Genomic DNA, 27,084 nt, shown 5'->3' on the forward strand with positions numbered 1-27,084 from the left:
TTCCATTTATGATTTTTATTTTTTTAAAAAAGAATTCATTGAAATTGCTGCAGACAAGATTTACAAACAGTAATTTAATATTCTCCATAGAAATTAGCTTATTTTAAATATCAACGTAACGTAAAGCAATATACTGGTAATCAACTTGACTCTTAGATCACAGCTCAAAAGCATGGGCCAATATAAAAACAAATATATTTTAAATAACAAAAACATTGGGAAAAGTCAACATTTATTTTATACCAAAGAGATATTCATATTCAAAGTTGAAGTGGATTGATTGCTCATGTTTTATTTCAAAAATGTTAAAGCCTTAAAAAAACCTAACAGGTCCTTCCATGAAAAAAAACAATTTAAAAAAGTTTAGTTCATGAATTTTTGACCCAGAAATTATCTCTTCTTTTCTGAGCACGCTCAAGGACTTGAGAGGCAAGTGAGCTGGATGCTGCTGATCGTGCAGAAATCTGTGACATTCGATCATCTTCTGAAAGAGAGAATAAGATGGGGTTGAATCATAGTTATTAAATTATTGTAAAAGTTTTGTAACAACAATTCATATCACATATTTGCACAAAATAGGAGAGTTTGGATTCTAATTGGCACTCAGCCTGGGCTAAAGTGCTGTATCTCAGTGTCAGAGAAACTCAGCAGGTTTGGCAGCACCTGTTAAGGGTGACACAAAGTAATCATTGAATCTAATGACTTCTTCAATTCTGTTTAGAACATTAACATTCAGAAATGTTAACAGTTTCCCTCTTCACAAGGCTGTCAGACTTGCTGGATTTTTCCAGCACTTTGTTTTGTTTGAACTCTTCAGCATTTGCAGTACTTTGCTTTTAACTCTGTGTTACCAGGCTGCACTAATTTTAATTATTCGAATGTGGGTTAGAATCATAACCTGGGATAAAAACATCCAGAATGTAATAGGCTAACAGAGTACATGGAGAAGGATGGGAGCAGGTTAATGTGGTATATAAAAACAGGATAGAACATTTGGGCTGAATGGCCCATTTTTACTGTACATTTTATGGAACTTCAGTCTCTGCTCCTTTCCATCTTCCCAAATTGAAAAATCTATTAGTCTACAAGAAATCTAATTTCTTTCAAACTTATTCCTCCTCCTTTTTTCTGAGGTGGCATTGGTTTAGGCTAGAGTCATTCCACTGGACTTATCAAAATACAATCTGAACAAAAGCTAATACCAAAAACACATATGAAGACAGACATGGTTTAAATATGACAGTGAACAAACATCAATATTTTGAGCTTTTACTTTGGAGTTGCAGAAATTGACAAAATGTATTTAGATCGTATTCGCAAGACAGTGCTCGCTATCTACAGCAGTGAATGCATTTCTGCTTTCTTATAGACATCAGTCGGTCAAACAGAAAACATCTTCACTGTATTTCAGCTTCCTTAAATATGATAGTAACGTCAATTGATCTGCTTTAACAGTTGACAGCAGAAGAATAAACACTTCACTAGATCATGAATTCAGTTTAAAGACAATCAGATTTGTTAAACAATAAATGGCTAAATGAGCAGATGAAACTATACATTAGGCATTTATCTAATGTTAAACTTACAGCTATCATTCCTTACAATGCAAAAATATTTGTTGGGTGTACCAAAACGTATAACGCTATTTGTTTTTCAAGTTGCTCTTTATCAAGTTAACTCATCTTTATGTTTCATCTTTCCTGCACCTTGACTTCTGTAATTAATCATTTCCTCCCCAGTTTATTTGAATATGGTTAATAGTCAGAAATAAAAGTTATAAAACAATTTAAACTGCTAGACAATGACAACTTTTGTGAGAATCTTTGATCAAATAACATTAAACTGCTCTTCGAGTTATAATTAACAATTCAATAAGATGGGACAGCATGGTACTGGTTTACAGTAGGCAACTTAATTTTGTTTCAACTTTAAAATCTTCAAATTACCATTATCAGCAGCAACTGGGTCTGTTGGTGGTATCCTCAGCAGACTTGCCCTTAGTCCTCCGGTATTGCCTTTATGGGAAGTTGTAAAATAACTTTATTTTATTGATTCTTAGTTGTGCTACAGAATTACTAGATACAGTTGTACCAAGCTTGTTAAACCCCCATTACTCTTCTTTACACTTTCTTGAAACATTTTAATGCTAAAACACTACAATTCCAAACAAATTTCTAACATGGAAAAACCATACAGAATAATTGTACTCAATTCACTACTGTATCAGGAGCTGCAAACCGCATATCACATTTACCATCAAAATTCACTAAAGAGGAGAGCATTTATGTTATAAGAGAACCAGGCACTGTGTGAATTTGACAAGTTTAGAATGATTAGATAGCTACCTACATTGAACCAAGGAACTGAAAATTCCAACTAGCTGAAGGAAAAGGCCATAGTAATTTAGAAAGGTTTAAATATCTCTAGAAAACTATAATTTCACTTTTCTAATTTTGTATCTATCGTTGTATCTTGTTTCAATAAAATTATGTATTTTTAATCAGTTTGTCCTACATGTACCCCAAGGCACCTCTGTTCCTGCATGTGGTTTAAAATTATGCCATTTTGTATTAAATGTCATTTGTCACATGTCTGCCCAGTTCACCAGTCTGTCTGTGTTCTCCTAAACACTGATTAATATGTTGATTACCATTATGTTGGAACTCCGGATGTCTAAGAGTTCCTTGTATCCGATGAGGGCAGTTCTGAGATGGTAAAACAGTGACTGAAGCAGATTTTGCATTAACAGTGGGATGAAATTTCAACGATGTTAAAATAGAAGGTTCAGACTTTGCATGAGATGGGCTGTTGAGATTTGCAGATCTGTATTCTTCCCTCATAGGAATGGGATCAGAAGTCTTAACACCTGCAGTAGGGGACTGCTGGAGTGATTCAGTCTAAAAAGTACAGAATAATATGCATTACTCAAATAATTTAAGTACAATGCTGCAAAGATTACAAAACTATCTGGTAAATCAGCTTCATCTAGTGATTTAGTGGGTAAATGAAGTCACGTAAGACAAAGTTTCAGGTTCCAGTGTAGGGCTGCACAAAGTTATCTGAATTCAGCCTAGGCAGTAGTGGGGGCACTATAATAACTTAATGGCTAAGCAGGAGGGAAATCATCTAGGATTCCAACTCTGATTACAGTTTAATAATTTTACGATATTGCTCTAGTGAGACTCGACAGACTGATGAGCCTTCTTTATTTCTATAAAGACTCTAGAACCCTTGTTGGAAAGTTTAGAAATGTTTAAAAAACTGAACTTGGCTATGCGGTAGTCTGGAGTCAAATAACTGAACAGATACTGGTTATCTCAATTTGCAAGGAAATAGGCGCTCAAGTTATATACCCCAAACTTGAGGATGCTAGTTTCTTTTCTCTCCAACGCATCCCAAGATGCTTGTGTTAATTTATTTGTTAAAACATACTTACTTACACGAATCTAGTGTGCCACTTTCTAAATAAAACTATTTTCCCTAATCCAAGTGCATGTAAATCAATTCAATCTCACTCATTAGCACATCACCCGAGACCAGTTGATTGGTCATACATAGATTGAATTTCAGGCCTGCTGTATTGCACAACACGAGTTGGTCAAGAAATACCTTTGCTAACGGGAGCCAAGATATCTCTCATAAAAGTTCTGTACCTTTTTCAGTATTTTGCTTGGTGATTCTGATAAATATTTATAGGGCGAATATGATTTTCCCAATGGAGGCTCTCTCCTTCTGCAATGGGATGGTGGCAATCTGACTTTACAAGGAGAAACTAAAACAGCACCCCCTGGTGGAGAAAAATTAAAATTAGGATGTAACAATTATTAGGTGGTTAGTCTAAATGGATTTGTAGAGGAGATTGAGGCCTTTGTATACCACCCCTGTCCTTCCACTTACACATACCACCTACAATTTCAGCAGTGGAAGCACACACAAAACTTTCTAAATTACAATTACCTTGAAGTATACATTTTGTTAAAACAAAATATATAATCTTTTTGAAGGCTGTATAAGCTGTATTAACTGATCATTTTTTCCAGACCTATGTAAAATTGGTTATTGTTCTGCAACAGTTAATTTGCTGCAATTTTAAACATCCTTGTTTTTGGTATCTCCATTTTACTACATTGCTGGCTTTCTGCATACTGTGAATAACTGATACAACCCATAGTCATAAAAAAATTAAACCTTTTTGGTTACCTTGGTGATTTACAGAATGAATGGAAATTTTCATTTGAGTTCAGGTTTTAATAACTCATAATTACATTAATATTTCTTTGCAAAATTAGTCATTCTTGAAGCGCTCAGCCCTTCTCTCCTTCTGGTCTACATTTCTGATTATTCTGACCACTTCCCACATCTTGATTTAATTTCTGCTTATTCTCTGGATGGTGGGAATTAAGAATCCCACTAATAAAATTAAATTTATTAATTAAACTGAGCCATGATTAGCTAATGCCAGTCAGCATGAATATGTTTACTTTCCATACCATAATGCTGAGCAGCAAGAAACACGTACATGGTGCAGCTGATATAAACAAAGAGGGGAGCAATTTGGGGTAAACAGGAGAAAAAAGGCGCAACAGGGAAAGCTAGAGCATATTTTGTAAAGGATTTCTCCAAAATAGTACACAAAGCTGCCTTCTAATCTAGTAAAAAGTACATGTCAAAACTCTTATTACAATTATTAATTTCCACAACTTTTGAAATCGCACTTAAGGGTAACAAAAAAAAGCTGAATCTCTACAATTATTATAGACAAATGATATTTGTACCAAATTAAGAAATGCCCATACCAACAGCTGGTGTGGTCAGATCATGATGTGTTCTCAGCGTTCCACCCGTTGACTTAAGTTTTGGTGTAGGTAGCCGCCCACCTGCATCAGAATCAAGCTCGGAATGTCCATTTGATTCTGAATTTACTGTTGCATCACCTCGTACTTTTACAGGGACAGGATCACTAGAAATTTAATTAAATTAATATTATTCCATTCTTACAGCAATTAGTTCATTTGGTTGAAGAAAAAAGGATCTTGTGCAGAAGAAAATAAAACTGTACAAATAATCAGCTTTCTAAAATGGTGCAGAAAGCAGCTACGAAAGAAAGTTTCTACTGAGCAGACAATTCATTTAAAGCACCACTTGTGCCAGCTAAGTTTTATTTCTGTAAAAGTTTAATTTTAAAGTTAAATGGGGACTATTCACACTTTGAGATTTAGCCAAAATCCCATGGATAACTTTTTAATTCACCCCTCAAGTACATGCAGAAAACATCGAAAATTACAGGTCTACACTAGACCAGCAGTACAGTTGCAACATAGTACGGAGAAGATAGAACATACAACAATACAGCACAGTACAGGCCCTTCAGCCCTCAATATTGTCCCAATCTTTTATCCTATTCTAAAGATTAAACTAACCAACATACCCTTCATTGTACTACCTTCCATGTACCTATCCAAGAGCAGTTAACAATTATTATAAATAGTTCTAACATGGGGAAATAAAGACAAAATTTAAGGACTGCTCATTACCTATACATTTGAAATGGGTCAAAATGACTATTGACTATATAAAAGGCTGTGACAAAATTTCATTCCAAAGCTTTGGAACTCATTTTAATACACATTCCCAAATAACCCCTTCTCCAGTTAATACATCAATACCTTTCAATAACTGTTTCCACTTCTGCATTTCTCTCAATTTCAATTTCCTTCTCAGTTTCATTATTTTGGCTTTGGTTGCCTCCATGTTCTGGTGCACATGGCTTCTCTTCCTCATCATTCCATGCCAATTTCCTGCTAACTGGAAGGGTAGGAACATCTGACATACTATTGTCTCCCATACCATTATATTTTGCTCTGGCTTTCTCTGGTGATGCTTGTGCTACAGAATCAGACTGCAGTTCTTGTTTTGTTGTGCTGGAAGTATTTGGTATTTCTGTTGTTCTAAAAATATTAAACAAATATCCTCTAAGCCAGCAATATTGAGATATGTGCTCATCATTTAACTGGAAAGACTTACAGCAATACTTACATGTGATTCATGAAATGTATTAGATTCAACAAAGCCACTAATTGTGTATAAATAGGAGCACTTAACATTAGATATTTTTGAAAATTATTCAAAATTACATTGGTAAACTCTTAGTGCTGCAGTAGAAAGCATTCTGGAGCTCTAAATATGATGGATAAATTTTAATTCACACTTGCTATTGTATGAGAAAACATGACTGCTGCCAAGGGGTTTAGACTACTTCCTGCTGCGACAGCATATGTTAAAAATAAGTTCCAAAATATGTACTAATCTACTGATTCATACTTGCAATTATTTTATACACACAATCAAATACCGAAACTGCTGGAAAGGCTCAGCATGTCTGGCAGCATCCATTGAGAGAAATCAGAGCTAATGTTTTGGGTGGAGTGACCCTTCCTCAGAAGGTTCTGCTGAGCTTTTCCAGCAGTTTCTGTTTTTTTTTTTGATTTCCAGCATCCACAGTTCTTTTGATTCAATTAATTTATGCAGGTTTATTTGTTATTAATCTATACCTTGCAAGGTCCAGAGTTTCGACATTGTCACTAACTGTTTCTTCAGTATCAGATGAGGAGGACACCTCCCATAACCTATTTTGTTCTGACAAAATTTGGGTGAGATGATCTCTGGAGAAGTGAGTGCCCAGTGCTCTCCTTTTATATGCTTCTGCTTTTTCTCTAAGTTCTTTTACCTGCGACAGCAGAGCAGAAGGATAAAATTAAATCTACAGCAGCTCTGATCAGTCTTTCCATAAAATTGTTCAATTCCTGTTATGGTCGACATTGTGTAATTTTAAAAGCTACTTAAAGATAAGAGATCTTTCTGCTCTAAATATATAAAACAGTTGCTGATCTTGCATCTTCAAAACTGCAAACAATGGTAAAGAACAACACTAGCATAGTAAGGTAGTTGCTAATCATAACTACTTAAAGAAAAAGTTCACTTTGCTAAATATGCATTTATAAAAACCAGAACATGCATGGAAAGTACAATCTAAAAACTAACCTCAGCATACCAATAAGAATTTAGGTTATTTTCAGTACCCTACAGAGAAAGAAGGTAGAAATAATTTGTAAATAGTTTGCTTTTGAAAATCTAATAGCATTAAATGTATTCTAAATTGAAATTAGTGAAACATCAATAATTTGCTGCAAGCATTGGCTGAGGAATTGTAGCATGGTACAAAAGCGCCCCCTGGAGTGTCCTATAAAGACCAGTTTTAAAAATATAACTGGATGAATATACAAATCTTCAAAAGAAGATCATTTCAATTACCACAGTTATCACTGAGGTATTGGATTCAGTTAGGCTATTTTCAAATTAACTATCCTGTTTAAAGGGGTCCCAATAAACTTCAGGAGTGTTAAAAGCAAATATTGACATTAGTACTGTGATCCATTATTCACCTACCCCTTCAGATCGGTATGCTCCTCTACTGTAGTCATATTGACAAGGAGGCCTAAACTTAGTCTTGTATTCAGATTTAATTTTTCTGGAAAAAAGAAGATGCAAATTGTAACTTTTGCAAATTTGAATGTGGCAAATCATACCTCATAATTAAATTGCACATTTTAAGCATACAAAGATTGTACCTAAGCCCTTTGCGTGAGCAGATGCGTTTATGTGGATTCTGTTGCTTTAGAAGCTGTTTATCTTGAGGTGGTTGTTCCTTAGTCTCCTGACCCTGGTCTTTTGAGGTGGATTCTGTTGACTTAGGATGAACAGTCTTCAGCTTATTATATTGAATAAATTAAAATTCAAAGACCCCCCAATGAATGTAACATGCATTTTTCACAACTTCTCTCCAAAGAAAATTAGACTCCTTTAATTATGGATACTGCTTTCATTATTGTATAAAATGATTATTTTATACAATAAAATGGAAAAAATAACAAAAATTGAATCTTTAAGAATAAAAATAAGAATAGAAAGAAACAATATTTAAGGTAGTTGTCAATTATATTTGATATATTTCAATCATCATTTTGAAAACAGGTACAAAGATTAGATACTTCAGGTGACTATTTAATCTGGCCTGAACTGTGCACTGATGAACATGCTAGAGCAGGGAGTGTCATACCTTGGGATAACGTGAACTCATGACCTATTAAGAGAATTGATATCCTTGCAGAATCATCTAATAACCATCTACAGAAATCTGAAAGCCGATTCCTTGTCAACCTTTTCTGCTAAAGACGGTTGCCAAAAAGCATCAAGAGGGTGAGACATTTTGATCCATGTTCAGCAGGTCACAACTAAACTACCATTTTTCCTTGACCATAAACAGAAAAAGTGAGCAAACAACATCCAATTACCTTTATTGGAGACAGATTTTCTTGCTCAAATGCTAAAGCTTCTTTTCCTTCAAAGTCTTTACGGAAACGCAATCCTTTAGGTGGCTGCATACCTTTAAACTGACTTGAATATTCAGTTTCACTGAGCATCTTACTGAATTTAAATGGATGCACATGCTTATTTCTGGAGTGAAAAATCTAGAGAAAGGGACAATATTTCTTAATGTTATGAATAATAAAGATGATACCCTTTAAGGAAACTTCCTACTGCAATCCCTCCTTGTTAAAATATGAACATTCTTTGTGGTATGACATAGACCATATTAACGAGGTAAAAACAATGACTGCAGATGTTGGAAATCAGATTCTGGATTAGTGGTGCTGGAAGAACACAGCAGTTCAGGCAGCATCCAAGGAGCTTCGAAATCGATGTTTCGGACAAAAGCCTCCTGATGAAGGGCTTTTGCCCAAAACGTCGATTTCGAAGCTCCTTGGATGTTACCTGAACTGCTGTGCTCTCCCAGCACCACTAATCCAGAAAATATTAACTTGAACAAGGAGCTAGAGAAAGAAACATTAACAAAGTATTAGTTTTGATCATCTAATATGAATTAAGGAGAGATGGTGGCATAGTGGTAATGTAATTGGACTAGTAATCCTGAACCCCAGACAGAAGCTCTAAGCACATGGGTTCAATTCTCACCAAGGCAGATGGTGAAATTCTGGAATAAAGTGCAGTGGTGACCATGTGACCACTCAATTGTTGTAAAAACCATCTGGATCACTAATATCCTTTAGGAAAGGAAATCTGGCATCCTTATCCAGGTTGGCCTACATGCAAATGCAGTTGACTCTTATCTACCCTCTGGGCAATTAATACTGGCCCAGCCTCTCATTCGATAAATGAATACAGAAAAAAATAGCAGGTTAATAAACCCAATGTCTTTTGTTTACACAGATATATTTAGTGGAATTACAATTTGAAAATAATATTTTCTAAACTATCCTCCATTCTCACTACAGGTAGTGCTGCAATAACACCGTTGTTGCATTCCAGCGGAACCTCGCTTAACAGAAAATCACTTAATAGAAATAATGGGGCCTATGGGAAAAGTGAGGTTAGAGGCAGACCAGCAAAAACAAAAATCACAATTGAGCGATTGATCAAAAATCACCCAAAAGTCTAATGCAAAGAATAGCACAGCCTGAATGAAGGTTGAAATCACATTTATTAACATAACAAAACAAAAGCAAATTTAACACAACACATTTAAAAAATGTAAGAAAGCTGGTCTCTGTACAGTACCTCTCACAGAAAGTTGCTCTGTTGGCAGCTGACATTAGCGCATGCACAGAACAGCAGACAGACTTCGGCGCATGTGCAAAACGACACGAAGCCCGGTGTCGACAGCGCACATGTGCAGACACACACGCATGCATAGCACGGCAAGAACACTGCCGCATACACAGAACGGCACTGAGATTTTGGGACACACATTGGCACATGCTGGAACCATGATATTGCCATGAACAATTTAGAAAATGATGCAGCCATCCAGGCATTCAGCTCCCAAAGGTCAATCCTTAGCACCTGGTTCGCATTTAAAGCCCTCCTCTAACATATGCTTAAAATCTAACTCTTTGACCATGCATTTGCCACTCCCAGCCCTTCAACTGGCTCAATTTTTAAAAACTAATTGCACTCCTATGTATCTGGGGATGATTTCTTATTATATAATTAATGGTAGGCCTTGGGTAGCATTGTAGAACAGAGGGACCTAACTTCACAGCCAGTCTTATTAAGAATTCCTATTTTCTTAAATCAAATAAGCAAAGATAAACGAACATAAAAATAATGAAACACATAAAAGAACACAGGAGCGAGAAGGGGACATACAACCCATCGAGTCTTTTCCATCATTGCTATGTTCATGGTTGATCTTGGGCCTCAACTCCATTTTCCCACCCACTCCTCACAACCCTTAGTTCCAAATTCTCAACCAGCCCTAAATATATTCAATGATGGCACATCCACAACACTTTGGGGTAGTAAATCCCAGAGATTTGCAAACCTCTGAGTGAAGAATTTCCTCCATCCCGATCCTAAATGATCAGATGCTTGTCATCAAACCATGCTCCCTTGTTCTAGAGTTCTCAGCGTCAGGAAAATTTGTCTTAATACTTACAATGTTAAGCCCTTAATAATTTTGATTGTTTCAATGAGATCACTTCTCATTATTCTAACTGTCAGGGAATATAGACCCATAATTCAGCACAGGACAACCAACTCATCCCATAAGGCCATACGAGGTAGGAACAGAATTGAACCCATTCAGCCCACTGAATCAGCTCCCCCATTTGATCATGGCTGATATGTCTGTCAATCCCATTCTCCAGCCTTTTCCCTGTAACCTTTGAACCCCTTATTAATCAAGAACTTATCTATCTGTGTCTTAAATACACCCAATGACTTGGCCTCCACAGCCTTCTGTGGAACTGAGTTCCGCAGATTCATCACATTCCCAGAAATCAGTCTAGTCAATCTTTGCAGTACTGCCTCTTATGCAAGTTCTCCTCCTAGGCATTCACATGGATAGTGGATGATTTTCTTCTGCTCCTTTGTTGTGGGTCCTATGATGACTAAGTAGTCCAATGCTGGATATGCATCTCTTGCGTCAGATGTTGCTCGAAGACGTAGGAGTGTGATGCTCAGATTTTTGTGTGCATCTTCCAGTGTTTGTATTGATTTCCATCTGGACATAGCACTTTTTCTCCAATTTGGGCAGTCTTGAGTTGTGGTCTCACCAAAACCCTGTACAATTGTAGCAAGCCTTCTTTATTCTTGTAATCCAATCCTTTTGTAACAAAAGGTAAAAATAGAAATTGCTGGAAAAGCTCAGCAGGTCTGGCAGCATCTGCGAAGAGAAATCAGAGTCAACGTTTTGGGTTTTGGGTCAAGTGACCCTTCTTCACAACGTTAACTCTGATTTCTCTCCACAAATGCTGCCAGACCTGCTGAGCTTTTCTAGCAATTTCTATTTTTGTCTCTGATTTACAGCATCTGCAGTTCTTTCCGTTTCTTTTGTAATAAAAGCCAATATGCATTTTACTCCCTCATTGCTTGCTGTACCAACATTCTAACTTTCAGTGCTTGTTGTACAAGTATACCTCTGAAAACCAACACTTAAAGTTCCATTCATTCAAAAAATGTTTTCTATTCTTACAAAAATCAATAACCTCACAATTACCCATACCAAACTCAGTTCAAACATTGTTACTGACTCATCCATATATGTATCTTTCTTTACAGGCGATGTATACCCCTCAATGCTTGCACTCCCTGCTAAATTTGAATCAACAAGTGTAGGTTTGTTTGACTACCTCTTCACCTAAGTTATTAACACAATTTATGAATAGCTGAAGCCTCTGCCAAACTCCACTGTTCAAAAGATCAATATCCATACGTTGAATTAGGCAGCAAAAAACTTTCAGAGATTTACAGATGTTTTATTAAATCCATAGTTCAGCAAAAACATCAGTTTCCACCTTTTCTTTCTGGAGAAGAAACAAACTTTTATTTTAAAAAAGATAAATTAACAAATTAAAAAACCTGTCCCCTGGGGTACCGTGACCTTAGACAAAAACCCACCACCAAAAGGTAGAAACTGAGGGGGACTAAATCAAAATATCATGGGAAGGGAAAATAATGCATCCCAGTTACCCCCCCCCCCCCCCTCCTCCTCCAAGCACACAGAGAAACCAGCTTCTATTTTATTTTCAGCACCCACCACAAATCACCCCACTAATTAAATAATCCAATAACAAATTACATTCTCTGCCTGCCAGGGGCAGTATCGCAATAACAAAGTAAGAAGAGCGGACAAAACAAGGCAGGGGACAAAATCAAATTAGAGTCAGTGAGGAAAACTGATTCACTGTAGCCACCATGGTGACCCCCTACTCAAATAGGCTTCAAGGTTAGCAGTGGGGACAGTGTGTTTGCTCTCAGAGGATGTGGAGAGAATCCAGATTTTCCTTCAATATTTTAATAATAGGTCTTTGTATTTTCGAATCAATGTTGTTACATATTTGTTTCGAACAATTGGGACACAGAACTTGCATTTCTTACACTGACATCAGCCTGTCAACTTGAAAATGCCTCATTTATCCCCACCATCTCAGAAAGTATATAATGTATGAGCAGGTAGGGAAAGAGTTCAGTTTAAAGTTGCTTGACAAAGACTCAGCTAGCATGACTTTGACTAGATATGAACTTGCAGTAAACAATGCAGGTGCTGGAGGCAAGGGGAGTGGTTTAACAAGGTGAAGAACATCTATTGTATCATACCAGATGGCTTATTCTTTACTGTTGATGCTTGCTGATTGTAACGGTCACCCAATCAATGTAGATGTTGCCTTATTTGGATGTTGCTCCCTGTAAGTAACGATATAATTCCTTAAGAATCTGCTGCTCGAGAGAAGACAGAAAACTCATGTCCTCGTGTACATGGGCGATCTCTCTCTCTCCAGGGCTCGGAATAAAGGTGAAGAAGGTAGAGCCATACTGTGCCTAATGGTTTGCTTCAACTGATACGGAAACGTGACAAGATTGGCGTGCCAGGTAGGAGTCCAAACGAATAGTTACAATCGGATTGTGTCCAGTGATTGCCCAGAACAAGACGGACAGGCCCACAAGGTAAACCTCAGTCCCTCTCGATATTCCTTTGCGTTGGATACTGTCTCCTCATTCATTCGCTTTATATTCTTCGGACTCCTCGAATGGTAATTAGTTCAGTCGAGAGACACAGTTTCGTAAATGCACTGACAAATAGGGGTTCTGGTCCCCTGGGCTTAATAAGGTTTCAAGTCCCTGGACATATAGAGTAAGAAAAGGGGTTTCAGTCCCCATGAGAAGTAAAGTGAGAAAGGGGTTCGAGCCCCCAAGGTAGAAAGGGATTAAAATCTCTGAGGTAAAAGGGGGTTAAAGTCCTCTAATGGTGAAGTTTGAGGCTCTGAAAAAAAAATTTAGCAATCAGGAACTTCAAAGAAAAACTTCTAAACAAAATTTGGTACTTCTTAAAGTTATTGCCTCTATCCCTTACACCTCCCCTTAGAAGTACCTTTAGGACAACATGGGAAAAGGGAAAACAAAAGTGGAACCCGTCTGTTCAGATCCCGACACTGAAGTGCATTGACTGCCACGGAAGCTTTGTCCGGGTTTTTATTGTGGGAGTCTCAGTTTCTGGGCTGTGGACTTGACTTGTTGAGTCTTTTTTCTGGGTAAGGGGAGTGGCTTGTACTGCAGTGCCGTGTGGTCCACTGCAAATGTTTTATTTTTTAAGTGTAATTTCATCAAGAGGATGCGAGAAAAAAAATTAGATATGCTGAAATTATGGTTGTACTAATACTTGGATTGAAAAAGGAAGTTTCAATATAAATTATGCCATACTAAAAGTGTTTGATATTTAAATATTTTGGTTTGTTAAAATACTGGTTCAGAAAATCCTTTTAAGTAACTGTCTTGCCTTAGTTGAATTAGGATCTCAATTCAATGTGTTTTATGGGCTACGTAATAGGGCAGATTTTGTTTTTATATTATTAGGAGTCCAAGGACCTGCATGTCCTTGGTGGAGTGGGAGGGGGAGTTGAAGTGTTGAGCCATGGGGTGATTGGGTTGGTTGGTCTGGGTGTCCCAGCGGTGTTCTCTGAAACGTTCCGCAAGTAGGCGGCCTGTCTCCCCAATATAGAGGAGGCCACATCGGGTGCAGCGGATGCAGTAGATGATGTGTATGGAGGTGCAGGTGAATTTGTGGCGGATATGGAAGGATCCCTTGGGGCCTTGGAGGGAAGTGGGGGGGATAAGATGTGGGAGCCTCAACCTCTCCACCCCTCTCACCCACTCCAACATCTCACCCTTGGAATATGCACCCTTCCACTCCCTCCGTTCCAACCCCAACCTCACTATCAAACCGGCAGACAAGGGAGGCACGGTGGTAGTTTGGCGCACCGATCTTTATACCGCTGAGGCTAAACGCCAGCTCGCGGACACCTCCTCCTACTGCCCCCTTGACCATGACCCCACCTCCTCTCACCACCAAACCATCATCTCCCAGACCATCCATAACCTCCATCTCCTCAGGGGATCTCCCATCCACTGCCTCCAACCTCATAGTCCCACAACCCTGCACCGCCCGTTTCTACCTGCTGCCCAAAATCCACAAACCTGACTGCCCCGGCCGACCCATTGTCTCAGCCTGCTCCTGCCCCACCAAACTCATATCTGCATACCTCGACACGGTCCTGTCCCCCTTAGTCCAAGAACTCCCACCCTACGTTCGGGACACCACCCACGCCCTCCAACTCCATGATTTTTGCTTCCCCGTTCCCCAATGCCTTATCTTCACCATGGACATCAAGTCCCTGTACACCTCCATCGCCCATCACGAAGGACTCAAAGCCTTCCACTTCTTCCTTTCCCGCCGTACCAACCAGTATCCTTCCACTGACACCCTCCTTCGACTGACTGAACTGGTCCTCACTCTGAACAACTTCTCTTTCCAATCCTCCCACTTCCTCCAAACCAAAGGAGTAGCCATGGGCACCCACATGGGCCCCAGCTATGCCTGCCTCTTCGTAGGATATGTGGAACAGCCCATCTTCCGCAGCTACACTGGCACTACCCCCCACCTTTTCCTCCGCTACATCGATGACTGTATCGGTGCTGCCTCGTGCTCCCACGAGGAGTTTGAACAGTTCATCGACTTTACTAACACCTTCCACCCCGACCTCAAATTTACCTGGACCATCTCAGACTCCTCCCTCCCCTTCCGAGACCTCTCCATTTCTATCTTGGGCGACTGAATCAACACGGACATTTACTATAAACCGACCAACTCCCACAGAGACTACACCTCCTCCCACCCTGCCCCCTGTAAAAACACCATCCCATATTCCCAGGAGGACCAGTTCCAATACCGAACAACCCAGATGGCCTCTTTCTTCAAAGACCGCAATTTCCTTCCAGACGTGGTCGACAATGCTCTCAGCCGCATCTCCTCCAATTCCCGCTCCTCCGTCCTTGAGCCCCGCCCCTCCAATCGCCACCAGGACAGAACCCCACTGGTCCTCACCTACCACCCCACTAACCTCCATATACATCGTATCATCCTCCGTCATTTCTGCCACCTCCAAACGGACCCCACCACCAGGGATGTATTTCCCTCCCCTCCCCTAACAGCGTTCCGAAAAGACCACTCCCTCTGTGACTCCCTCGTCAGGTCTACACCCCCCACCAACCAAACCTCCACTCCCGGCACCTTCCCCTACAACTGCAAGAAATGCAAAACTTGCACCCACACCTCCCCCCTTACTTCCCTCCAAGGCCCCTAGGGATCCTTCCATATCCGCCACAAATTCACCTGCACCTCCACACACATCATTTACTGCATCCGCTGCACCCGTTGTGGCCTCCTCTATATTGGGGAGACCGCCTACTTGTGGAACGTTTCAGAGAACACCTCTAGAACACCCGGACCAACCAACCCAACCACCCCATGGCTCAACACTTCAACTTCCCCTCCCACTCCACCAAGGACATGCAGGTCCTTGGACTCCTCCATCGCCAGACCATAGCAACACGACGGCTGGAGGAAGAGCGCCTCATCTTCTGCCTAGGAACCCTCCAACCAAAAGGTCTGAACTTAGATTTCTCCAGTTTCCTCATTTCCCCTCCCCCCACCTTGTCTCAGTCCCAACCCTCGAACTCAGCACCACCTTCCTAACCTGCAATATTCTTCCTGACTTCTCCGCCCCCACACCTACCCCAGCCTATCACCCTCACCTTAACCTCTTTCCACCTATCGCATTTCCAAAGCCCCTCCACCAAGTCCCTCCTCCCTATCTTTTATCTTAGCCTGCTTGGCACATTTTCCTAATTCCTGAAGTAGGGCTCATGCCCGAAACATCAATTCTCCTGCTCCTTGGATTGAAACAGTCACCCAATCAATGTAAATGTTGCCTTATTTGTATGCTGCTCCCTGTAAGTGACTATATCATTCCTTAAGAATCTGCTGTTCGAGAGAAGGCAGAGAACTCTCATCCTTGTGTACATGTGCAATTGCACACTCTCTCGGGCTCGGAATGAAAGGCGAGGAAGGTAGAGCTATACTGTGTCTGAGCCAGAAGGTACAGACTGTATATCTGAGTATTTGCTCCGATTAATACGGAAATGGGACGACACATTTACTCTCTGTTCATTAACTAATCCTTTACCCATGCTAACAGATGGCATTGTCCACAGTGAACCCTTATTTTGTGAGCAAGATTTGGTGTAGCACCTTATGATTATTTTTGGAAAAGACAAACATAATAGATATATACTAATTATATTTTTAAAAAATGTCTAAGAATTTTGTCAAAAAGGATTACCATTTTAAAAAATGTCTAAGAATTTTGTCAAAAAGGATTACCATTTTTTTAAAACCACGTTGATGTATTCTAACCAAATGAAGCTTTTCTAAGAGAATTGTTAAGACTTCTTTAATATTAGGTTCCAGCACCTATTATGTGACTGATGGAAAGCTAACTGACCACTAGATCCTCATTTTCCCTCACTCCTTCTTTGTGATAGCAGTGGTACATTTACTAGCTTCTAATTGGTTAGGACCATTCCAGAATCTAGGAAGCATTGGAAGGTCGTAGCCACCTTTGCAGCAATTTCTTTCAAAACTCTGGAATGCATGCCACCTGGTGATTTGTCGGATTTTAGTCCCTTGAATTCTCTTACTACTTGTCTGCTGATTTTAATTATTTGATTTCTTTACTCTTATTCCCTGAATTATTCGGTTTCAGGTATATAATGCATGCCTTCTACCAAGAAGACTAAAAATATCTTTGTTCAATATACAAAAATTAAAACTTCCCACAATTTTTGTGACAAGCTCCAATATTTTCTTGCTTAATGCCATGTTCAGTAGTATACCTATTATTATTGGGCCTAGAAAACACTCCCACTAGTGTTCTGCAACTATTATTATTGCTAATTTCCAACCATACTGATTCTGTTTCTTGATTTTCTGAGCTAAAATTCTTTTCTCCGAATGCATAATTTTACTTTCAGGGCTGCCTCTTTTCCATTTTGCCTGCCTTCTCTAAATATTGTATATGTAGAAGATTTATTTTCCATCTTTGCTCATCTTATAACCATGATGATTATCTCTCAACCATTTTTCTCAATATGTGTTGCCATATTCGCATGCAGCAAGACCTGGACAAAATCCATGATGTGGAGGTGCTGGTGTTGGAATGGGGTGGACAAAGTCAGAAGTCACACAACAGCAGGTTTTAGTCCAGATTTATCTGAAATAACAAGATTTCAGAATGCTGCTTCTTTGTCATTTCACCTGACAAAGGAGCAGTGCTCCAAAAGCTTGTGATTTCAAATAAGCCTGCTGAACTACAACTTGGTGTCATTTGATTTGTGACCAGACAAAATCCAAGCTCGAGCTGCTAAGTGGCAAGTAATATTTACAACGTACAAATGTCAGACAATGACCATCTCCAATAAGAGAGAATATTACCTTACCTTCATGACATTAAACAGCATTACCATTGCTGAATATCCCACTATCAATATCCTGGAAGTTACTATTGACCAGAAACTGATCTAGACAGCTATATAAATACTGTGACTATAACAACAAGTCAGAGAGAGTGAGAATTCTAAAGGGAATAATTCATCTGTCAACTCCCCAAAACCTGTCCACCATTAATTCCACAAATCAGGGTTGTGATTATGAATACACTCCACATCCTGGATGAGGACTGCTCCAACAATACTCATGAAGCTCAATACCATTCATCACAAAACAACTAACTTGATTAATGCTCCAGCTTAAACATCCATTCACTCCGTCACTGATGCACAGTAGCAGCTTTGCATACATTCTATCATCTAGAGGATAAGGAGATAGGACCTGTAAATTTCCTTCACAGCCACACACCAACAACAATTCCGCTCCCTCACTGTCACTAGGTTAACATTTTGAAACTCACTTTCAAACACCATGGGAACACTTACTTCAAGTTCAAAGTTTGTGAGAAGATTTGTAGCTCGGGTGCTTGTTGCTGTGGTTCTGTTCGCCGAGCTGGAAGTTTTTGTTGCAAACGTTTCGTCCCCTGTCTAGGTGACATCCTCAGTGCTTGGGAGCCTCCTGTGAACCGCTTCTGTGGTGTTTCCTCCAGCATTTATAGTGGCCTGTCCCTGCCGCTTCCGGTTGTCAGTTTCAGCTGTCCACTGTAGTGGCCGGTATATTGGGTCCAGGTCTATGTGTTTGTTGATGGAGTTTGTGGATGAGTGCCATGCTTCTAGGAATTCCCTGGCTGTCCTTTGTTTCGCTTGCCCTATAATGGTAGTGTTGTCCCAGTCAAATTCATGTTGCTTGTCGTCTGCTTGTGTGGCTACTAGGGATAGCTGGTCGTGTCGTTTCGTGGCTAACCGGAAGCGGCAGGGACAGGCCAATATAAATGCCGGAGGAAACACCACAGAAGCGCTTCACAGGAGGCTCCCAAGCACCGAGGATGTCACCTAGACAGGGGACGAAACGTTTGCAATAAAACTTCCAGCTTGGCGAACAGAACCACAGCAACTTACTTCAAGTGTACTGCAGCAGTTTAAAGTGGCAGCTCACTGGCATTTTCTCAAGGACAAGGAGAGACACTAAATGTCATCTGCACAGCCCAACACTGTAAACACTCTGTCTTACATCAATATACTTTTCTACTACCTCAACTTTTACTTTTGTTTGTCTTTGGTTTTCCAAATCTGTCTTTGATTAAACCCTCCTCCCCACCTGTCAATTTAAACAATATGTACTAACGCACTCTTATGTTTATCTGCTATGTCCCTTCCTGCCACATCCTATTTACTCTTACTCATATTGACATATTGTGCTAATCCTCATTTAAGTTTCCAAACCTCTCCTGATGTGAACCATTTCCCTTCTCCACCCTTTTTTTACTTAAGGTCCTCGCCACAGTCCCAATTTAATGATTTGCCAGAACACTGATCATAGTGTGGTTCAGATGAAGACTATGCCAATGGTACAGCTTCCTTTGCTCCTCTCGGTATTGATGTCTGTGCCTGATGAATCAAAACCCATTCTCCCACACACAATCCTGCAGCTGGCCACATTAAGTTCTCAGATTTTATTTTCCCCACGCTAAAATAATTACTTGTTGTAAATGTACACATTTGTAGTAATTTAACATTTGATAAGTTACACGTTTCTAATGGAGATTATATTATGAGAACAATTTAGTTTCCTCAGCAGCTTTTGCACTTTCACTTATTACTTCCATACTCGGGTATTTACTAACAAGAATTTTCTGTGAAGCAGAAAACAGAATTATAAACTATACCTGTTCTGCAGTCAGTAATGGGGAATTGTCCATCCGACTTTTCCAAGCAAATTGTCTCTGGTACTCGGAGTTTTTTTTTAAACTCTTCTGTGGTACAGTTTTCAATGGTGCTGTTTCCTTAAATGCATAGCTCATCTACCAATAACAAGCAGAACATCTTTAATCCTAATGCTGACTTTTCTCATTTTAAAGCATACTATATGAAAGTTAATTTATAAAAATGGGGAATTCAAGCCACACACGGAACCTACCAGTATGGAAGATAAAGTTATTTTTTGTTATGTTATGATGGAATTAAATTTTCTTTTTATTTCTGATCTCAACCATTAACAATACTCCTCTTCTAACACTGAATTTTTTTCATAATTTTTAAGTATACTTTTACACAACTTCAACATCAATCTTAAGTGAATATTACTCCCTATTTCCACCCGTTTTAGAAGACCAGTCACAGAGGACTTGCACCTATGCAGGGTGTACATGACAGTTTTCCTTCCGTTGAACTGGAAAGTGTTTCACCAGCTAACAGGGAAAACAAGAAGCATGGCTGGGAGGTAGTGTAGTCACAACCAAAAGGGATTCTATATTTGATCACTTCTAGCAACAAGCCGAAAATAAACAGCAGTCACCAAGAAATGATTAAGCTATGATTTTCAGCTAAATATATTTTGGGCAAAAGGAGTATATTTAGCAAATTAATTGTTGTTAACACATGAACTATAACGGTCTTGACAGAGCCCTATGCAATGCTGAGGAAATTCCTTCACTGGGAAATATTATGCAATAAGAAGGTACAACAGTGAAATGAAAAATTGGAGCAGTCATAACATGCCATTACTTGAGAGCTAGTTTGGAGTGGAAAATGTGGTGAGAGAAAGAATGTGTAAAGGCAACTAGTAAATGGAAAGCAGCATTCAATGTAACAAAGAAGCAATAGTGATCTTGAGGGGAGATTGACCAGATCAAATCAAGATATTTCATACAGTTATATGCATCCTATTATTTAAAGGAATTTGCCTGATTAAATGGACTGCCCAGCACCAAACGCACATGAGGTGGGCTGAAAAGTTCAACCTCGGTATCGGAGGTATTGCCACAAATATTCTAATTCCCAAGGTAATTCATTCACTGTTATCAGAACAGAAATAAATTACGAAATATTATTTTGGTTTTTCGAAAGACTCATTAAAACATTAATTGCATAATAAGAGCAAAACAACAATAACAATCAGCAATTAACCTGACTGCTAAGATCATTCAGGATAAATGTAACAAGGGCTAACTGTGCCGTATATATTAATTTCAAAACACCAGTTTTATTGTTCTGCAATTGCAAAAAGTATTTTGCAATACCATTACCCACAGCCCCTTAAAATTAGTTTGAGAATGGGTGAATATTAGAGAAGACATTTAATTTTCAGTTGCTTTAGGGCAGCTTGCTAACAGGATGCTGATGTGTATTTTTAAATAATTCACATAAGTAAACAAAACAATTGTTACTAAAGATTTAAAATATAATTCTCAGTTCACAGTTACTAACCGATCATAAACTACCATGCCAGCAACTTTGTTGCTCTGTTTGCATCAATTGTTCTCTTTACATATTCCAGAAATGACTATTCTATAGCTGTGTACATTTCTGAGAATAGTAAAATCGTACTGCACAGTCTAGTCTTTTTCTGCACAAGCATATGCTTGCATCCAGGGCTAAATATCTGCCAGAGAAATAGATCAGGTTAAGATTTTTTTGACTTTTGATTTATTGTTGTTACATGGATATGGATACAGTGAAAACTGTTGTTTCATATGCTATGCAGGTAGATTGTATCATACAAAGTGCATCAGGGAGCAGAATAGAGTGCAGAATCCAGTGTTGCAGTAGGAGAGAAGGTGCTGAGAGAGAAATAAACATTAACATTGAGAGAACCATTCAAAAGTATGATAACAGCAGGGAATAAAACATAATATGTTCTAAATGACTGCTGTAATCCATTAACTACTAGGACTATGATTCCTCAATAAAAGATGTGCAATTGCTTTAAAAGACTGACTTCTTAATAAGGTGGTAAATGTAACAAGGTTCCACATAGACATCCTCATGGATCTTAAAAACAAATCGAAGGATTAATACAAAATAATTAAATTTTTTGATATTTTCAAAAGGTAGTTGTAAATATAAAATTTAATTTTGTCAGTTATTTAATACAGTCTACAGAAGACTAAAAAACAAGTGGCATAAAATTTTAATTGTCATTCCTACTTACACCATTATGAACTGCCTTATCCCCACTCTTTTTTCCAGAAGACATGTTGTCTTCTTTTCCTTTCTGAACAACTGCAGCCAATTGCCTGTCTCTAGCCAGTGATGGTTCTAATTCTGAATGCAAATGACAGTCCGCAGACCGTGATCTGGCAACTTTAGGCTCTCGAGGAGCATTGGGAGTTTTGGATTCTTCTTGGTTATCTTGAGCCTTCTCAGTTCCTCTTTCATTTAAAACAGAAGACTGTGGTTTCATTAGTTCAGATATTTTGGGTTCTGGTTCATGAGATCTACTATTTGAATCACTGCTCCAGTCCCACTGAAAAGATTTTGAAGCTTGAAGTCTGTAGTATGGCACACGTTTCTTAGAGATAAAATTTGGCTCCTTTGTATTCCCTATAATACAAAAAGATATTTTTTTAAATCCTTACCATAATCAATAAAATTGTAAAATCAGATTTCAGATTTTGCCCCAGTAAACAAACTGCATTTATACAGCAGATTCCATATCCATTGGACTCAAGTTGTCTTACATTCTGGATTAGTGGTGCTAGAAGAGCACAGCAGTTCAGACAGCATCCAAGGAGCAGCGAAATAGACGTTTCGGGCAAAAGCCCTTCATCAGGAATAAAGGCAGAGAGCCTGAAGCGTGGAGAGATAAGCTAGAGGAGGGTGGGGGTGGGGAGAAAGTAGCACGGAGTACAATGGGTGAGTGGGGGAGGGGATGAAGGAGATAGTTCAGGGAGGAGAGGGTGGAGTGGATGGGTGGAAAAGGAGATAGGCAGATAGGACAAGTCTAGCTTGATGAAGGGCTTTTGCCCGAAACGTCGATTTCGCTGCTCCTTGGATGCTGTCTGAACTGCTGTGCTCTCCCAGCACCACTAATCCAGAATCTAGTTTCCAGCATCTGCAGTCATTGTTTTTACCTCAAGTTGTCTTACAGTCATGGCTAAATATATTTGAACAAGCTAGAGCATCATCATCCTTCTAATGTAAAAAATATGACAGCTTGTGCACTCTCAGCAAACTCCCATAAATAGCAATATGATAACGACCAGGTATCAGCTTCTCTAATGTTAATTGAGTGACAAATATCGTCTCATATGGAAAATGGCATCTCCAAACGTGCAGGGCTCCGTGGTATTGAACTGAAGTATCACCTTTGATTTTTGTTCCCGAATGTAATTCAGAAGTGAGTGTGCTGCCAACTGTGTTCCACCAGCTGATTGTTGTTTCAAGGACTATTTGTGACACTGCAGGTTCATGTCCTGTTAGAACTGATTCCTGCATGCCAATCTTTTTTACGTCTCTTGTGGAGGAATGGTAGTGTCCTGACCTCTAGACCAGGAGACTCAGATTTGAGTCCTACTTGCTTGAGAGGTGTATAATAGTAACTCTAAACAGGTTGAATAGAAAATTTAAAATATCAACCCCTTTTTGAAACAAAATATTCGTGACAAAATTTAGTTTTAAAGCTTTACATGACATTTCCAACAAGCCTCACATTCCCCAGCACACAATTTATTTTTGGAGATACTTCAGCAATGTACCTTGGGATACCTACATGAAATATAAGATTAAAATAATATTTTGTTGTTTTCCAATTTAGCTTTTTATCTTTTGAAATGTACTTTTCTGCACATGTTCAAAATCCTGCATTAGATTCATTGTAACTTCCTCTGTTCCAGCATCGATATGGTTGGAGTGTGATACAAGGAAGAAATAACATTCAAACTTTTCTTAAAAAAAAATCTTTTATTCTGATTAATCTTTACAGCATCATATCCTGCCTCTAGTTGGATGCCCATAATTGCATGCAACATTCCAATTTCACCAAAACAATTACTCTGCAGCTGAGTATCATTAGTTTGCCACTGTACTGAACACTTCTATCTAAAACCATCTGTAGCTTTCATATGGTCTTTCAATTTAAATTCCCACCTCTAAAATCAATGCATCCTGGTACCCTTTGATATTTCTCTTTCTCCAATTTATTACTGTTTTAATTTCTACTTTTCTCACTGCTGATTTGCTACAAAAACGATAAGCTCATGTTTGCCTGCAATGATCTGGCAACCTATCTCTGAACTCCTGCACTTTTACCTTATAATTTGTTGTACTCCTTTATTTGGTATTAGCAAACATCAATATAATTCATCCCAAATCAATATCAAATTTATAGGGAGCATGGGATAAAAAGAGGGAAGAATCACTTAATTACTTTATACCTTATTAATGAAGTGTTAACTCTTTTTCTCTCATCATAAATACTACTTGGTTCAATCAGTATTGTTAGCACTTTATTTTTAACTATCTAACACTCTCAGTTGGACAATTGTGAACTTATTTTGGTTACAAAAGCAGCGCCTACAGTTAAATGTTTATTGAAAATTATCACTTGTGTATAATAGGCTTACCCAGCTGGTCTGAGGGCAAACCTGCCCAAGGTACTTTTTGCTTAGAAAGGGGACTAGAAGAATTTGATCTCCGAGAGTCGTTCCATTTGAAATTTCGTTTGTATTCGCTTAAACCCTAAGTAGTAAGGTAGACAAAATAATTTGAATTCAATGTCAATTACTGAAAAGTCAAACATTTTCTTTCAAGAAACAAAACTATCCAATACATAATATATACCAAAAACAGACTTTAAAAGGATACATCTTCTTGGTTGACTGTAAGATAATTATAAGAGATGCAAGGAAAAAAAAAATGTTTCTTTCACATCTGCATATCCCAAACTACATCACACTTAAATAATTACTTTTGAAATGTAGTCAATATTGTAATGTAAGCTAACATCACAATCAACTTGCTCACTGTAAGAAATTATTGATTAGATTCTATTTGATGGTGGCATTTCAGCTGTGTAAGCTGGTCTGGATAGAATATCTATGGTTACCAATACTCTTCGCATTCCTGAAGGAGTGATCACAAAACTTTTATCAAACATTTAGAATTTTCAAACATTGTTGCATTTTTTAAAATAAAAGTTTGGTTCCCTAAAGGAGCACGTTTACTCCTTTTTCAGACTGTTTGTAGTAACTAACTGCAGTACCAAAATTAGGGAGAAAAAACAGGATTTTATTTTCCCCCAAGGGCACCATATATCTGCAAAAGATGCACTCTGATGTCTTCACGAAGTGTAAACTGAAGTCTTTCTATCATCCGAGGACTGTGCTCTCTGATCCCAAGAGATGAAAATAAGGCCACTTCCTTACAGTTGTTATTATTTTGCTTGATAACTGCCATATTCACTCAGTTTACTGGTTCACACGTGTACTAAAGTAGTGCTACCAAATACTGTCCACTGCACAATGCCCATCAAAACTCAGTCTTCTCTCAAATGATATATTAGTACTGTTTATCAATCCTACTTTTTCCCAAAGCTGCTTGCATTCCAAAGGTGCCCAGGCAAAGAACTCTATTCCTGAAGACTCCCAGAAAATTGTAGGGAGAACACTACTGCTCTTTATATTGTGCCAAGGAAACTCGTACATGCACAGAGTAGGTAGAAGTGGGAGGGCCACAGCTTGACATGCAAATGGCAAGAAATCAGACAATACAACCTCTTTCAGAACTATACTGGAGCGTGTAATGATTTATTTAAATCCTTAAGACTGGCCAGCCATCCTACTGATTCAAGGTCTATAGTGATTAATCTACCAACAAATTATAAATCATACTCATCATGATGCTATTTTTTAAAATTACAATTTCTATTTAAATACACCTAATCTATTCATATTCCTGGTTCCAGTTTAGGCAGTAATAAGAATAAATCGTGGAGGACACTTTCACTTTCTGTCCATATAACTGATTCAACTACTTCATTTTGTGGAATAGAAATTAAACAAATTATAGGCAAAATATTCAGATGTAACCTTTTATCAATTGCCTTTGAAAAATTAATCCAACTCAACATCAAATAATGCGCAATCACAGCCAGATGGTGTGTTTATTTATAGGTACTGTGCTGCAGCAATAATGCATGTAGCTTTGAATCCTTACCTAATCCGAATGGTTTTAATCACATTCATCTCCTGAGGGGTAGTTATTGCCAGATTATAGGAACTGATTTTAATTTGTATTAAAAGGGGACTGGAACTGTATTTTTATTTGATCACATCTATTATCTGATTTTGTAATCATTTTTACAAAGGTTGAATTTTCATTAACACCTGTTAAATAACTGGGCCTGGACAGGAAGAAAATATTTCAAGGATGGAATGAGTAGGGTGAGAGATGGGGTACGAGGGGGAGTAGGTGAGTCAGAGGTTAAGTGATGGGGTTGAGGGCAGGCAGGGGTTGAACGAAGGAGATGAGGGATATTGAGGTTTATAGCAGGGGGAGGGCTATGAGTGAGAGGAAACCGCATAAGCGGAGGAAAAGGAGAAAGTGAGGACTGTAGATGCTGGAGATCAAAGCGTGGCACTGAAAAAGCACAGCAGGTCAGGCAGCATCCGAGGAACAGGAGAGTTAATATTTTGGGCATAAGCAGTTCATCAGGAATGTTGGGGTAGGTGGGGAACTGAGACATAAATAGGAGGATGCGGTGGGGTGAAGGTAGCTGGGAAGGAGATAGTGGAAGGATAGAGTGACAGGGGAAGAAAGAGGGGAAAAGGAGTGAGTGAGGAAGAGGGGAGGTGAGTAAGCCACAGGCAACAATTTTGGCAGAACTGCATGTTACTAAAATTCGACTGTTTTACATTAAAGATCAGAGAGAGAACTCACCTTAAAGTGCAAGGGCATGTTCCCGGCAATCCGGCCTTTTGACCCCCCCCCCCAGTTTCTCAGAACCTAGTGGCACCTCCCCCTTACTGAGATCCCCATGCCAACCCCCCGTATCCCTCCTGCCTGAGATGTTCAATACCACCAGGCCCCCACCCAGTCCACTAACCCCTCTATTCCACCCCCCCCCCCCCAAAACTGAGATGTTTGGTGCCTTGTCCCCAATATCGCCAGTAACCTCCCCCCCCCCAGTATCTAACACCCCTCCCCCCGAAATCCCCACTGTCCCAGTATCTCCGTCCCCGGTATCTCCCCTCACTGTCCCCTGTACCTCTCCCCCCCCGCTAT

General features: G+C 39.0%; 1 protein-coding gene across 7 annotated transcripts; it reads right to left on the reverse strand.

The window, feature by feature from the left end:
• On the reverse strand, nucleotides 1-26,791 carry saxo6 (stabilizer of axonemal microtubules 6). 7 transcript variants are annotated; one of them, XM_043709616.2, is made up of 15 exons: nucleotides 26,740-26,791; nucleotides 24,426-24,540; nucleotides 22,013-22,404; nucleotides 19,749-19,883; nucleotides 8,352-8,528; nucleotides 7,629-7,747; nucleotides 7,447-7,528; nucleotides 7,042-7,080; nucleotides 6,552-6,727; nucleotides 5,667-5,948; nucleotides 4,797-4,960; nucleotides 3,654-3,787; nucleotides 2,651-2,897; nucleotides 1,947-2,015; nucleotides 1-484 (listed from the first exon to the last, which is right to left on the reverse strand). In XM_043709616.2, exons 1-15 carry the CDS (start codon nucleotides 26,755-26,757, stop codon nucleotides 369-371), a joined length of 2,265 nt encoding a protein of 754 aa, XP_043565551.2. In that variant the 5' UTR covers nucleotides 26,758-26,791; the 3' UTR covers nucleotides 1-368. The 7 variants fall into 7 exon arrangements, with proteins under 7 accessions (XP_043565551.2, XP_087853300.1, XP_043565556.2 ...); XM_087997174.1 differs by lacking the exon at nucleotides 19,749-19,883; XM_043709621.2 differs by lacking the exon at nucleotides 8,352-8,528.
• Between the last annotated feature and the right edge of the window lie 293 nt (nucleotides 26,792-27,084).

This window comes from Chiloscyllium plagiosum, unplaced genomic scaffold, assembly GCF_037043375.1.
Source record: "Chiloscyllium plagiosum isolate Xiang-an unplaced genomic scaffold, Cpla_swu_hap1 HiC_scaffold_19, whole genome shotgun sequence".
Taxonomy (NCBI): Eukaryota; Metazoa; Chordata; class Chondrichthyes; order Orectolobiformes; family Hemiscylliidae; genus Chiloscyllium; species Chiloscyllium plagiosum.